This window comes from Tenrec ecaudatus, chromosome 7 (genome assembly GCF_050624435.1).
Source record: "Tenrec ecaudatus isolate mTenEca1 chromosome 7, mTenEca1.hap1, whole genome shotgun sequence".
Lineage (NCBI taxonomy): Eukaryota > Metazoa > Chordata > Mammalia > Afrosoricida > Tenrecidae > Tenrec > Tenrec ecaudatus.
Window position 1 is genome coordinate 113,674,357 of NC_134536.1, and position 13,102 is coordinate 113,687,458.

Here is a 13,102-nt window from a genome sequence, read left to right on the forward strand (position 1 = left end):
TATTTTCTCATCACAAGTAGGTAATAGGGATAAAATCTGTGTTTTAGTGCACTCGTACCCATGAAGGCAAAACAAAAACCTATAAATAATGTGTCAAACTATTCAGTATATTTCAGCCAATCTAGGTTGGGTCTTTAAAAGGTACAGCTATAATTCATAAAAATGACACATTATCGGGCAAGCAGACATTTTTGTACAGCTCTTGGGTGGGGTCTTTTCCATGAATGAGGAAAGCAAGCCACAAGAGTTAGCACAACTGTCGTAATCTAAGGATTCCTCTGGAGGCTTCAGTCATGAAGAATGGAACTGCCATCTTCAAGGCAGCTAGAGTTGAAACCTGGTTTATGCTGCGTCGTAAATTATGAAACAATATAAAAAGCTCACACCTTACAGAAGTCAGGGGGGGAAATCAAAAAGGCTAACTTCACAAGTATTCTGAGGTCTTAAACATTTGCCAAGTGAGATTTCAAAGACCTTCTGCACATACAGACATTATTGGATAGTTCACTCTTCCCTTTTGGAAACAGTACACTGACGTGCAAACCCCATTTAACTTTAGTTCTGTGCACAAATCCATAGACAAATACCAGCAAGCATGCAGCTTGCACAAGGTAATCCATCCAATCCTAAGCACCCACTCTTCACAAAGCACTGAGCTGGGCATCGGAGATCGTTAAAGTGAAATATTACGATGGCTTCCCTGGAGAAGCAGGAATATGAGAAAGGAGCAAGGGGAATATCTGCTTGCTGGTGGCTCGGAGAAAGCGGTAGAGCAGTGCCAAGGTGTGCTGGGGCCTGGGGAAAAGCCACACGTGTAGTAAGAAACCAGACTACAGACCGCCGCCCGGTCCTTCACTAACCAGCTGCGTGAGTTTGGGCAGGACACCGAACACCTTTGTGGGGCTGTGCTTTTTAGAGTGGAAATGAAGAGGCTCAAGTGATGTCGTATTAGAGCCCCTCTGAAAAGCAAGGACTGTGTTCAGCACTGCCACACATGATAAAACAAGCCAACATAAGCATTGATATCTGAAACCCAAACTTTATTTTTTTAAGCTACCAAGAAAAAGTACAACTCTAAGATCTTTCCCTGCTCTAAAAATAACATTTGTTGCAATTTAAAAACCCACTGCCAGAAAGGTGATTCTGACTCCTGGCGACCCTCCCTGGTGCAGAGTGGAGTAGTTCCTCAGGATTTCCGGGTCAGTAATCTTTACCAAAGGAGACTGCCAGGCCTACCTGGTGGGTTTGAAAGGACAGTCTTAGGTTCGTGGTCAAGTGCACCCTCTGTCTCACATATGGACCTTTGCAGGCAATTAGAAGATACCAGAAAGCTTCTTCTGAATCATAAGAAGTCTTCCCATCAATCATTTCTAAAATTACAAAATGTAAACGTGGTTGCATAGTGGGTTATGAAATGAACTATTAAGCAAAGGTAAGTGGTCCAAATCCACCAGCCAGCAAAAGATGAAGTTGTCTGCTCCTATGAAGATTGAAACCCCAAGAGGCAGTCCTGTCCTGTCCTATACGGGATCGACTCTGAGTCAGAGTTAACTGCATGGCAGTGGATTAGTAATGAGAATTAAGGAGGCCCAGTGGTGGTGGTGGTGGTGGTGGTGGTGGTGGTGGTGGTGGTGGTGGTGGTGGTGGTGGTGGTGGTGGTGGTGAAGTGTTACACTCATCAGCTGCTCCTCAGGAGGAAGATGGGACAAGCTGCTCCTGTAAACATTTACTGCCTTGGGGACAGTATATAGGGTCACTGGGAGTAAGAACTGACTCACTGGCAATAGGTTGCGGTTTGTGGTTGGATAGCAAACATAAACCATCTAAAAAAATTTTCCTCCACATGAACCATCCCCTACAAATGAACACAGACTATGAAGGGGCTTCACACATTCATGAAAAATTCTATTAAAAGGTAGAAGAATTTTCCTATGAGCTTGTTGAAGCTCCCTCGTAGAAGTATAGTACTTTGAAATCTTCAAAGCATTTCCCCATATAACTGATTGTTTCAATATAAAAAGATCTGAAACCAATTATATAAAAAAAACTAGAATATTTCACTACTGTTTATGAATATCTTTTACTCAAGGGTATGTATGAATGGTGCTCACAGTCTGACTTTTCTAAACTAAAGCATCTATAATTATTCATTTGCAGCATCCAAATCATTGACCAAATCTTAGAATATATTGAGTTTGCTCTGTGGCCCTCGTCTCCTTCATTCCCTATTCCTTAAAAATCTTTTGGCTAAGAGGAAATGGGGAAAAACTGTTGCCAAAATTATGACTTCAAAATATAGACCCATGAGCACGACTTCTTAATCTATGTGTGATTCTCTAAGCACCGAGTTTCAACCCAATGTTCTGTGAACCCTATAAACTCATCACACCCAATTCAAAAATCATTTTCTCTCTCAATGATTGCTCTCTCAAATCTTGCACTCCTCAAGCCCCTATATTGCTAAAACCCATTTATAATGCCAGCAACTTACAATAATGAGGGAAGCAAGATGATCTACTGAGATGGGACGGGGGAACTTATTAAAACTTATATTTTTATTCTTCCTCACCTTTAAGTTCCCATTTTATAATGTGTACAACTGCACATCAGAGAAGTGCGATACTCTAAGTTGGAAAACACGGTGAGAAAAAAGCTGGGAAATTACTAATATACAGAATAAAAATCTAAACTCGTTAGCTTGGCCGTACCCACTGTTCCAATTTGATCTACAGCTGTTAACTCCAACCACTAACACCACGAACCATCTGCCAACCTTTCTCCAAGCATAGGCCAGGTACCAAACCATTTCCCTCTATTGTTTGTTTGCAAGCTACTCATCTAGCTTAGCTATAGGTCATTTAAAGTCAACATCAGCTATTTTTCTCTTATTTCCAGACTTGGGTGATATAGTATAGCTACTGGGGCATTTCCCTCTTTCCAGATAATTATCAAGTCCTTTAGGTTCCGTTCCCAGACTAGAGACTTCTTAAGGGCCAGGATGCTATCTCATAAACTTTCCACTGCCCTTACTACCAAGGCATCCTGCAGTAAACCTGACAAATGTTAAAAGAAATGTTTGTCTCCCAACAAACAAATTGCAAACTGTACAAAACCAATGATCATCAACAACAACAACATACTGTAAACTGTTTAAAAGTCTCAACAAATCACTATCTTACAAACAGAGCAAAGATCCAGTTCAGCTTGGTATCCTCAGTAAACAAAACTGTGCCAAGTTAGAAAGCGCACTCCCCCACCACCACCAAAAAAATTTCTTTCTTTCTGTTCGTCCTATGGATTCAAACTGCAATGTTTTCTTTCCTACGAATTGGTACCATGGTACCAAAACAAAACAGTGAAGGTGACATCTATTATCCACAGTAATTTACTAGCTTCTTGGAGCACCAGTTCTTAGAAAACCCCTTCGAAGAATATTAAATAACCAGGCAGCAATATTAGAAAAGACAAATCAATCAGCTAAAATCCAAAAATTCAACCAGCTAGAAACAAATAAGCCAAGGAAAGTCCCAATGATTCCAAAAGCAATTGTTGCAGAAAATTAGTTACATGTAACCACAGTGAAAGGAACTAGATGGGGCACTACTCTAAAAAGGAACAAAGAATGAGAGATTTAAGAGGATTCTAAGCTCCTTAGAAAGGAAAGTTACTTCATCAAGTGCCTACAAAAAGCATATTTTGGTAAGTCATAGATTCAACTAGTATTCTAAAATAGTAAAAAAGAAAATCCTTTTCAAAAAAGAAAAGCCTCTCTTTTTCTGAACTCCATGAAAACTGCTTCCTTGCCCATCAATTACTTCTTTAAAAACTTCTCAAATTATTTTCAGTCTTGTCACTCAGTGCCATAGAGTGGAAGTGTGTGAAAATCCAAGATACAAGATTGTCCCTTGTCCACTGACATGTCACAGTCCCTGTTTGATCTCATATAGTGTCATCGTTGCACCTTCTTCTCCCTCTCCAAACTCCTAAACCCGTCTTCTTACTTTTATCTCTATTTGATTATCTAATAAGCACCTCCCACTTATGGCCAAAAGACAACTCTTCACTTTATTTTTTACTTTGACAGCCATCCACAACTTGATAAAAAGCATCACCCTTTAACCAAATATTCAGACCAAAGTCTAGGCAAGGTCATAGGAATCAGGAATGCAAACTTTGAGGCCAGACTTTCTGGTGTCAAATCTTACTTGCTCCAAACTTTGTACTATCCATGCAAAGGCACACGCTTCTAAGTGTGATCATGATAGCCAAATCATAAGGTTATTTTGAGGACTAAAAAAACTAACTCATGTAATACATAGGTAGCACCTGATAAATAGTAAACACTCATTAAATTTGAACTATCATATTACCATTACTAGTATTGACATCCACGATACCAACTATTATCATTACTAGTATTGAAATCCACTATACCAACAATACTTCAAAAATATGACTGAAATCCACTCTTCCTAATTGGTACCACCTCCAAATCCATGCTAGTTCATGCCACCTAAACTAGTAACCCAAGACTCACTGCCATCAAGTTCAATCTGACTTACAGCGACTCTATATAAGGCAGCATAACACTGCCCCCTGGCAGCCTCATCTTTCACGCATGGATCAGCTGATAGTTTCAATAGCCAGCCTTGTGATTAGCAGCTGAGCGTGTAACCCACTACACACGAGTCCCTTTATTGCAGAGATCACTACAAAAAGTTTCCTCCCTGACTAACCACCTTTTTAGCTCTACCCAACAAAGCAGATTTCCAAGCAACAGCCACAGTAATCTATTTAAGACAAAATTCATATGCATTAATTTCCAAGTTACAGCAAATTAAAAAAAAAACATGATCCAGAAACGAGCTCTGGGCTCCCACTGAATCCTAGCAACAATTTAAGAACCATCAGTCCTTCCATCGTGACCCTGCTAGTTACTCACCTTCATGAAATGATCACTGATATAAGGGTGCTGCAGCAGAGTGTGGTGAAGAAGGCCGATGGTGCCTGGCTATCAATCAAAGTAGTGTCTGACGTCTTAAAGGCTATGTTCAAACAAGAAGCCATCCAGGCGAGGAGTCAACTAAGGCCACAAAGAAGAAGCACACCAGCTTGTGTAACCCAAAGAGGACGGTTACGAAATTTGAATATGGTGAAGAGAAAAGTATCAGAGCTAAAGTTCTCCAATTTGGAGAAGGCAGTGGATTGGAGGATGATGGGGCCCAAAACCCATCTGCAGGCTATCTAGTCAGATCAAGCTGCCGGCAGATCTGCTCTAACCAAGGCAAGAGTCCCCAACATCCTTACTATCAGGCAGAGACCACTGTAATCCTGATTTTGAGGGAATAAACTCGGTACCATGTCAGTCGGCCACCCTACAGACACAACCTGAATTAGTACTGGGTGCAAGTATCTCTTAGATGTCCCATGACAGAAATTTCTTCCCTGGCTTTTTGAATGTTGATGGAGATCATCTCTCTTACACATTACTTGTATTTTTGCCTTTATGCTAATGTGATCTTATCCTTACCATATTAGCGCGATGTCTTGCACTGTTTTCTGTTGGGTTTCCCAGCTGTGAAGCACAGGAGGAATGGATGTATGGTACTAATAACTGACATAAGGTGTTGTAGGGAATGCAAGGGTGGGGGTGGGCGATGGGGAGGGAAGGGGATTTGGGGAGCCAACATCGAGGGTCGGAGAGGTAAGGGAGCACTAGAACTGATAGAAATTGCAAGGCTCAGTTTGAAGGAAATGTAACAAGTTGGGGGGGGCGGTGTCCTCTAAGATAGACGTGGTGGGACTAGACAACTCCCATTGTTGTGATTGAACGATTGAACTGTTCAATTGTATGATATAAGAATTATGTGCCAATAAAACTGTTGGGAAAAAATATTCAGATCATGTCATTCCCCTTGCTCAAAATTATCCAGTGACATTTATACTATATTTAAAAAGGCAAATTTTGTGCCTTCGATAATTCGAAGACCTACATCTAATTCAAGAGCCAGTGTGGTGGGGGGGGGTGGAGGTGATGGTGGTGGCGGTGGCGGTTAGGTGCCATCAGGTTGATTCTGGCTCAGAGTGACCCTCTGTACAACAGAAAGAAACAGTGCCCCAGCCATGTGCCGCCCTCTTACAACAGTCCCCACCGGCTCACACTTCATTCTGTAAAGATGCCAACATTTCTTCCTGGGGGCCTTGGTCTTAACCTTACGAGCCTAGCATACTCTTTTCTGTTTGTTCAGCTCTTTCACACACATTTTGTTGTTGTAACTAGCTGTATCTCCCACTAGAACAAAAGCACTGTAAAAGAAAATAACTTACCTTATTAAACACTGTATTTCAATACTCAAAACAATATGAGGTTGAACAAATGAAAAAGTGATTTAAAAATAAACCATTGAAAAAAATTTAATTAAGAAATAAATAAACCAATTATTTAAAAGAAATAAATCATCTGAACGAAGTGGCTAAGGTATCACATATTATTATGTGAAGCAATGGAATACATCTTTCTCGCATTCTTTTCCCTCACTGTGTTGACTATTGAATACCGCACAGCTCCAGATTTACCCTTTGTAACTAATTCTGCAAACTAGCCCCTAACAGGCAGATCTGTAATATTTTCTTAGTGTGAAGATCTAGTAGTCCCTGATTGTACAATTCCCTACAAAGACAAAGTAATAATCTAAGATTTATAGTCAGAAGACATGAAATCCAATCATGGCTTCTCCAATTACAAATCAAAATAAACTTGCATAAATTGCTTAGCTTCTCTTTTTCACCTGTGTAACATAAATTATAATCCCTGGCTCTCTCAGAAACTTGTGGTTAGGATCAAATGAGGTACTGCAGAAATGAAAAGCTGTACGCGAATGGAGAACTTATTGCTTTCCAGAGTCTATCAGTTCAACAAAATTTCACTGAGCTCTGGTCCTAGGTGGCAGGTACTATACTAGATGCTAGAGATAGAGAACTGTAATTAAGACAGAGCCCTTTGCTCTCAAAAATCTTACATTTTAGTTAGGGAGGAAAACACATAATCCCAGTAATTTCCCCACAAGTTTGTAACGCAGCTTGCTACGGGAGCACAGAAGATGTCCACATGGGGACTTACAGGAGGCTTCTGAGGGGTCAGTTGGACCACCCTGCAGTCTCAAAACGTGAATGCAATAAGAAAAGAGTTCCTCTCAAAGGAAAAAATAAAGGTAAAATTTCACTAGTCCTAAAGGATGCTCAGAAGCTGGAATAGTAATATTATTATAATGATCACATGATCACAGGTCAAGAAAAAGCTTTCAGATCTCTCCTGGAGTAAATTCTTCCATCAACTTATATGTTTCCCGCACCATTTATGTCATCCTCTAAATCAGATATCTGTATCTACTTGAGGACAATTTTTCTCAACTTATAAAAACATGTCCGTTTAATAAGGCTGACACATCTCAACCACATACTCCAAGGTCAAGACCTTTCTCACTACAAAGGAAAGTAATAATAAAGAGAATATAGTGACAGATATCGATTTTTACTTCACCGCAACCCTAAAAGAAACTCCTCTATCTTCTCATCCCCATCCACTCTCCTGCATGATATGCTATAAGGCTCTTTGACCTTCCTCTGGACCAGTCGCAGTCTTGACCCAACTAGGAGATAACCATCTGGCACAATTATTATTGCCCTTCTGTTTCAGTACCATAAACACTGAGGCCAGAATTCCACACAGAGAACACAAATAATCAGGGCCCAGTCATTAAAAACTAAGTATGAATCCAATGAAGCTCAACACAGAGTCATGCTTCAAGCTGGACTTGCACTCCTACGTGTATAACCAAATGTATTTGCCAAAAGATATACTAGGATATCCAGAACAGACCTATTAGTAATCCACATAAAACAAATTTAATAAATAAATTATAATAAAGTCTATTAGAATTTGGGGTCAATCAGAATCATGTGCTACCTAGCAGGTTGCAATGAAAAGAACACAGCACATTTCTATGATGTTTGTATTGAAGATGTGTAACTTTCATTGAAATACATAGAAACAAACACAAATAAGTGTTCTACACAGCTACTAGTCTATACACTTAGTCTGCTTTAAGGTCCCCAAAACAGCCACCATTTCTGAGCTGACCTTTCTACCTTGAATTTAACAGGTCCAGTAAGGTCACCGCAGAAGCCAAACTAGTAAATCCAGTCAGCGTTCCCAGGTACTACTTGTTCCACACAATTGTCGTCATCATTAGTTTTGATGTTGCGTAAAAGACTGACGGAAAGATCCCTGCTCTAAGCTGGCTCCTCCTCGTGCAACACTTTCGGCACCATGCAGCTGAAAGCTTACAGGGGTTTAGCTGCTCACTTCAAACTGAAACCGGTGAACCACTGGGCATCTCCAACTTCAGTAGCTGCTGTATTCGGGGTAAGTCTAAGGCCTTCTCCCATCAGTTTCTGGACTTCAGCAAAAAGCTTTTCCTTAAGGCCGATGGTCTTCCTTCTCTGAGCTGACCTTGGAGGTCTTCTCAGCCGTCCTTGCAATGCTTGTACCATCTAAAAGCTGTTGTTTTAAATGGGATAGCATTGTTGCAAAGCCTCAATGATTTGGGCCAATGTCTTCTTGAGTTGTGTTTTGTTTTTTAATTTGATATTAGTCTTGACCTCAAAATTATTTTTGTCCAGGGAACAAAAATTACTAGGTTTTTGTTTTTTTTCTGAAGACACTGTACCAGGACTGAGACAAGTGCACACACTTCACAAGCATTTTCCTGTAGCCATCAACGGATCAGAGATAGGTTTACATCCTTTTTAAAATAAATAAATACACCCATGAAGATATGAATCAGAAGCCCCTAGTAGCAATCTTTTTTAACTTATCTTTGAACTTGGAGGTAATGAGAAACCAGATGGCACCTTATTCACAAATGGCTTAGGGGGAAAAGTTGTTTGGGGGTTGTTTTTAACTTCCAACTTTTTCTCAGTTTTTGATTATTTCAAAATTATTTTAAAACTTGTTTTGGCAAGAAAAACAAACAGGAGACTTGTCTTTCCCCTCATTATCTGTAGAGAGATCCTGTCTTCTATCTAGACAGTTATTAATCTTTAAAAACAATATATAAAAACTTACAAAACATTTTTCTGCAGAAAAAAAGATACTTTCTTTTCCAATGGTTTATTACAAAGACAAACTAAGTAGCAAATATACTTCATGTACATTGCAAGACCTAAGAAAAAATGCAATACAAAGATTATTTTCCATGGAAATTCATAAAATAAACTAAAATTCATTAAAAATTTATTTAGGCTTTGCAATACACAAAAATCAAGATATTCTGGAATTGCCAGTAGAGCAGCAAAAGCAATCAAAATATCATTATGAAAGTTAACTTATTCTCTAAAGAACACAGACCAAGGACATATCGTTACAAAATGTGAACCGGTCGAATGATAAAGTAGAACACTTACTGCCAAGGCCTTGGACAGTTTGGCTCTAAATTCGTTCAGGATGATCACCACGATGTCCTTAAGTGGCACATACGCAAAGCCATCCTCCAAATAGACTTTTCTTCCCCGAAACAGATCGAGAGCATCAGCAAAGGGGATCTGAATCCAGAATGAAATGGGGAAAGTCAGCCAACACCTGCCATGAAAAGATTCTCTGCAGTCTTTACATGCAGTAACACTACACAGAATTGGTCCTGTCAGACATGCATTAGTCTATGGAGACCCAAAAGATCAATCAATGTGCAGGCCTTAAAACAAAACATTCGACATGAGGAAGGAAACGGAAGTTCAAAATGGTTCATTTCAGAACAGATGATGCTGAGGATATGCCTGGTAGATTGCTTTATTCTTATTATTAACATACGGATCTATACATTATAATCCCCAAGATTTAAATTTAGGAACCTCTAACCACGTTATTGGGAGAATGACGGGGCTTTCTACTCCTATAAAGAATTGCAGTCTTGGAAACTCACAGGGGCAGGTCTACCCGGCCCCGCAGGGTCGCTATGAGTCTGCAGTGACTCATCAGCAGTGAGCAGTAGTATTAGTGGGCACACACATTAATGGTCCCTAGAAGTACAGTGGTTAAGCCCCCAGTTCCTAATAGAAAAGTCAGTGGTTCAAACCCTCTAGCTAGCTACTCAACGGAAGAAAGTTTGGGAGTCCACTTACCTGAAGGCTACTATGAGCCAATTCTGCTCTGTCCTATAGGACTACTCTGAGTCAAAATAGACTTCATGAAAGGAAGTTTGGGTTTTTAAGCACATTATATTCACCTCAGAGACATTCACATTATAACCTCCACCAAATAGAATCCCAATGCTAATGTTAACTAGCTCAAAGAGGAAATTACTAGTAAGCAAAGTAATCCTGAATTTCTTTACCTATGATTCTATTCTTTCTCTAGAAAAACATATTGGGCATTGGATAGTGCAAGATATGACAAAATAATAATTTATAAGTTATCAAGGGTTCATGAGGGAAAGGGGAGTGGGGAGGGAGGGGGAAAATGAGGAGCTGATGCCACAGGCTTAAGTGGAGAGCAAATGTTTTGAGGATGATGAGGGCAATGAATGTACAAATGTGTTTTACACAAATGATGTATGTATGAATTGTGACAAGAGTTGTAGGAGCCCCTAATAAAATGATTTTTAAAAAAGAAAAGAAAAACGTATTGGGAAAGTTAATCTCAAAACTAAAAAAAGGAAATAATAACTATTGGGTTTTGACATTAAAATAAGCACATGCCAGTAAATACTTGGAAGAATATCAATACTATTCTACATATATCTTTTATTAAGGGACCCTGGAGGCACATCGAGTTAAGTAGCAGGCTGTTAGCACAAGGTCAGCAGTTTGAGCCCACCAGCTGCTTTATGGGAGAAGATGAGCCTGTCTGCTCCAGTAAAGATTTGGTCTCAGGAACCCTAGGAAGCAGTTCTAGTCTGTCCACTCAGGTTGCTAAGAGGTGAATGAATCTGCCCACTCAGGTTGCTAAGAGGTGAAGTCAAGTTGATAGCAGTGAGTTTTAGATTTGTATCTTTTAGAGTCCCATAATCTATCTAAAAAGTCTGAGATAAGCCATATATAGCAGAATGTAATTTGCTCAGGGAGAACCTTGACCTCAGGCTCCAGGTAAACTGAAAAAAATCCTTTTCACTCTCCAATGTTAAAAAAAAAAAAAGCCTAACTCCAATTGCCCTATTAATCCATATTTTAGGGAAGAATTGAGCCTAAATGCTTACAATTCTTCTGTAAATCAAACAACATCTTACCTTACCCTATGAACAGATGTTTTTAACCAACTGATTTTGATGAATTGGCTGTTTCTATTATTTTAACACAGTCCTTGGATACAGGCAGTTGGTTCATCACTTAGTTGAAAAAATAAGACAGAAGGACATGGAAAGTCACACCGTTCGACAGGCCTGAACAGTTTGTGATACTACACCACGTGGGTAGATTCCATAGGACATATTAAGGGCAGCAGGTAAAAAGGCTGGCTTCAATAACCCAAGCCGAGAAGAAAAAGCAAACATACAGGGATGGGTAAAAGTCTGCAAATGGGGGTTCTATCTGAAGCTCTCTTGCTAACTGGCCCTGTGATTTCAGCAAATTTAATGAACTCCTCTAAACCTCAGTGGCTAGATCAGTCAAACTGAGGGAGGAGAGAAAGATGAGCTAAATACCTCTGGGGGTTCTCCATTCTCACGTAGTCACAGTGGAAATAAAACGCCCCAGCAGAGGCACGAGCTGATGTGAGGGCAGCACGACAGCAAATGTGTGGTGTGGGAGGAATGAATACTGATTCTCCCACTCTACGCCTGGAAGGCTGACTGAATGATGACCCAACTGGTCGAAACAGGGAGGCAGAAATGGACCGGAAAGGTTGAGGCAGAATTTTAAATGACTGGCACTCACTAATAATAAGCAGCGTTTTTGATTTTTTCTTTTTTGTCCCAAAAAGAAAGTGAGGGGTTGCAGGATTGCAACTATCAAATATTAATATGAACTTCAGCTCTCCGCCCTCCTTCTACTTCTGTAATTAGTCCGAAAGTCATTCAGTGAGTTCAAGCAAAGTAGGTTGTCTGCTCTGGGAGCACAGGGCAAGACAGAGGTGGCCCAAGTGCAGGGTCCTGAAAATAGAACTGATTCAGAAAGGAATCCTCTATGAGTGAACTAGTAAACTGTATGATGTGTGGACTGTATCCAGGAAGACTGTTAAAAAGAAGAAAGGTCTCCTCAGGGAAGATCAAGCTAGCATAGTGCTAGCGTCCAAGTGCAATGGAAGGGAGTCCATTGGGAGAGCGGCCCACAGCATGATATCAGAGGCCAAGAGCTGCAAAAAGGCTTTCCCTTCAATGTAACAATCCAGCACAGGAGTCAAGTGAGTGGCCCGATTATCTGTGGCGGCGGCAGCCTTTGCAGGGTATAGAAGCCAAGTGCTGTGGGAGGGGATTTCCTTAAGGCCTCCAGCAGGAGTAGAGCAGCAGGGCTCGGTGCAGGAAAGCAGCCTGCCCTGCGAGGGGAAAGGAGGGGAAGAGCTGAGGGGATAGGGGGGCTCTATAAAGCTCACTGTAGTACACTGAACAGAACTGTACAGTATTTCAAGCTTACACACCTTATAAACTGTCTCCAACTCCCACTGAGTCACATTTGAACTTGGCGATGAGGCAATGATCTTTTCTTGCAGATTCTTCTTTTCGTCACTTATCTAAAAGGAAACAAGTTTTACTGCTTAAGAAATGAAAATCCTCATTCAGTTTCAACAAAATGCTTTCCTGAAGAGCCCAAATGATAAACTGAAGGGACTATTGGCAACACCTGATAGACAGGTATTCTTTGTAAACTTTGTAACACTTTGTAAGTGTTAGTAGCCCCAAAGTGGTAAACCACAAAACCCGATGTTCATAAACCTAATAATAAATTGCCAACTAAGATCATAATGCAGTCCTATTTTTGTCTTAGTTCTCGCGGGTCGGTGCAACAGGAACAGGGGAAGTGGTTGGGTTTAACAAACAGAAATTTCCCCTGTCGGGGAACCTGGGATAATAAGTGCATGCTGTTTTAAGTCATTGCATTTATGGCAATTTGT

General features: G+C 40.3%; 1 protein-coding gene across 1 annotated transcript in view; it reads right to left on the bottom strand.

Annotated features, from left to right (window-relative positions):
* PRIM2 (DNA primase subunit 2) overlaps positions 1 to 13,102 on the bottom strand; it is a 283,633-nt gene that overhangs the window by 213,072 nt on the left and 57,459 nt on the right. Inside the window, exons 6-7 of the mRNA XM_075554936.1 lie at positions 12,629 to 12,721; positions 9,466 to 9,603 (exon numbers count right to left, since the gene is read on the bottom strand). Coding sequence (XP_075411051.1) covers positions 9,466 to 9,603; positions 12,629 to 12,721 — 231 coding nt within the window. The remainder of the gene's footprint in view (positions 1 to 9,465; positions 9,604 to 12,628; positions 12,722 to 13,102) is intronic.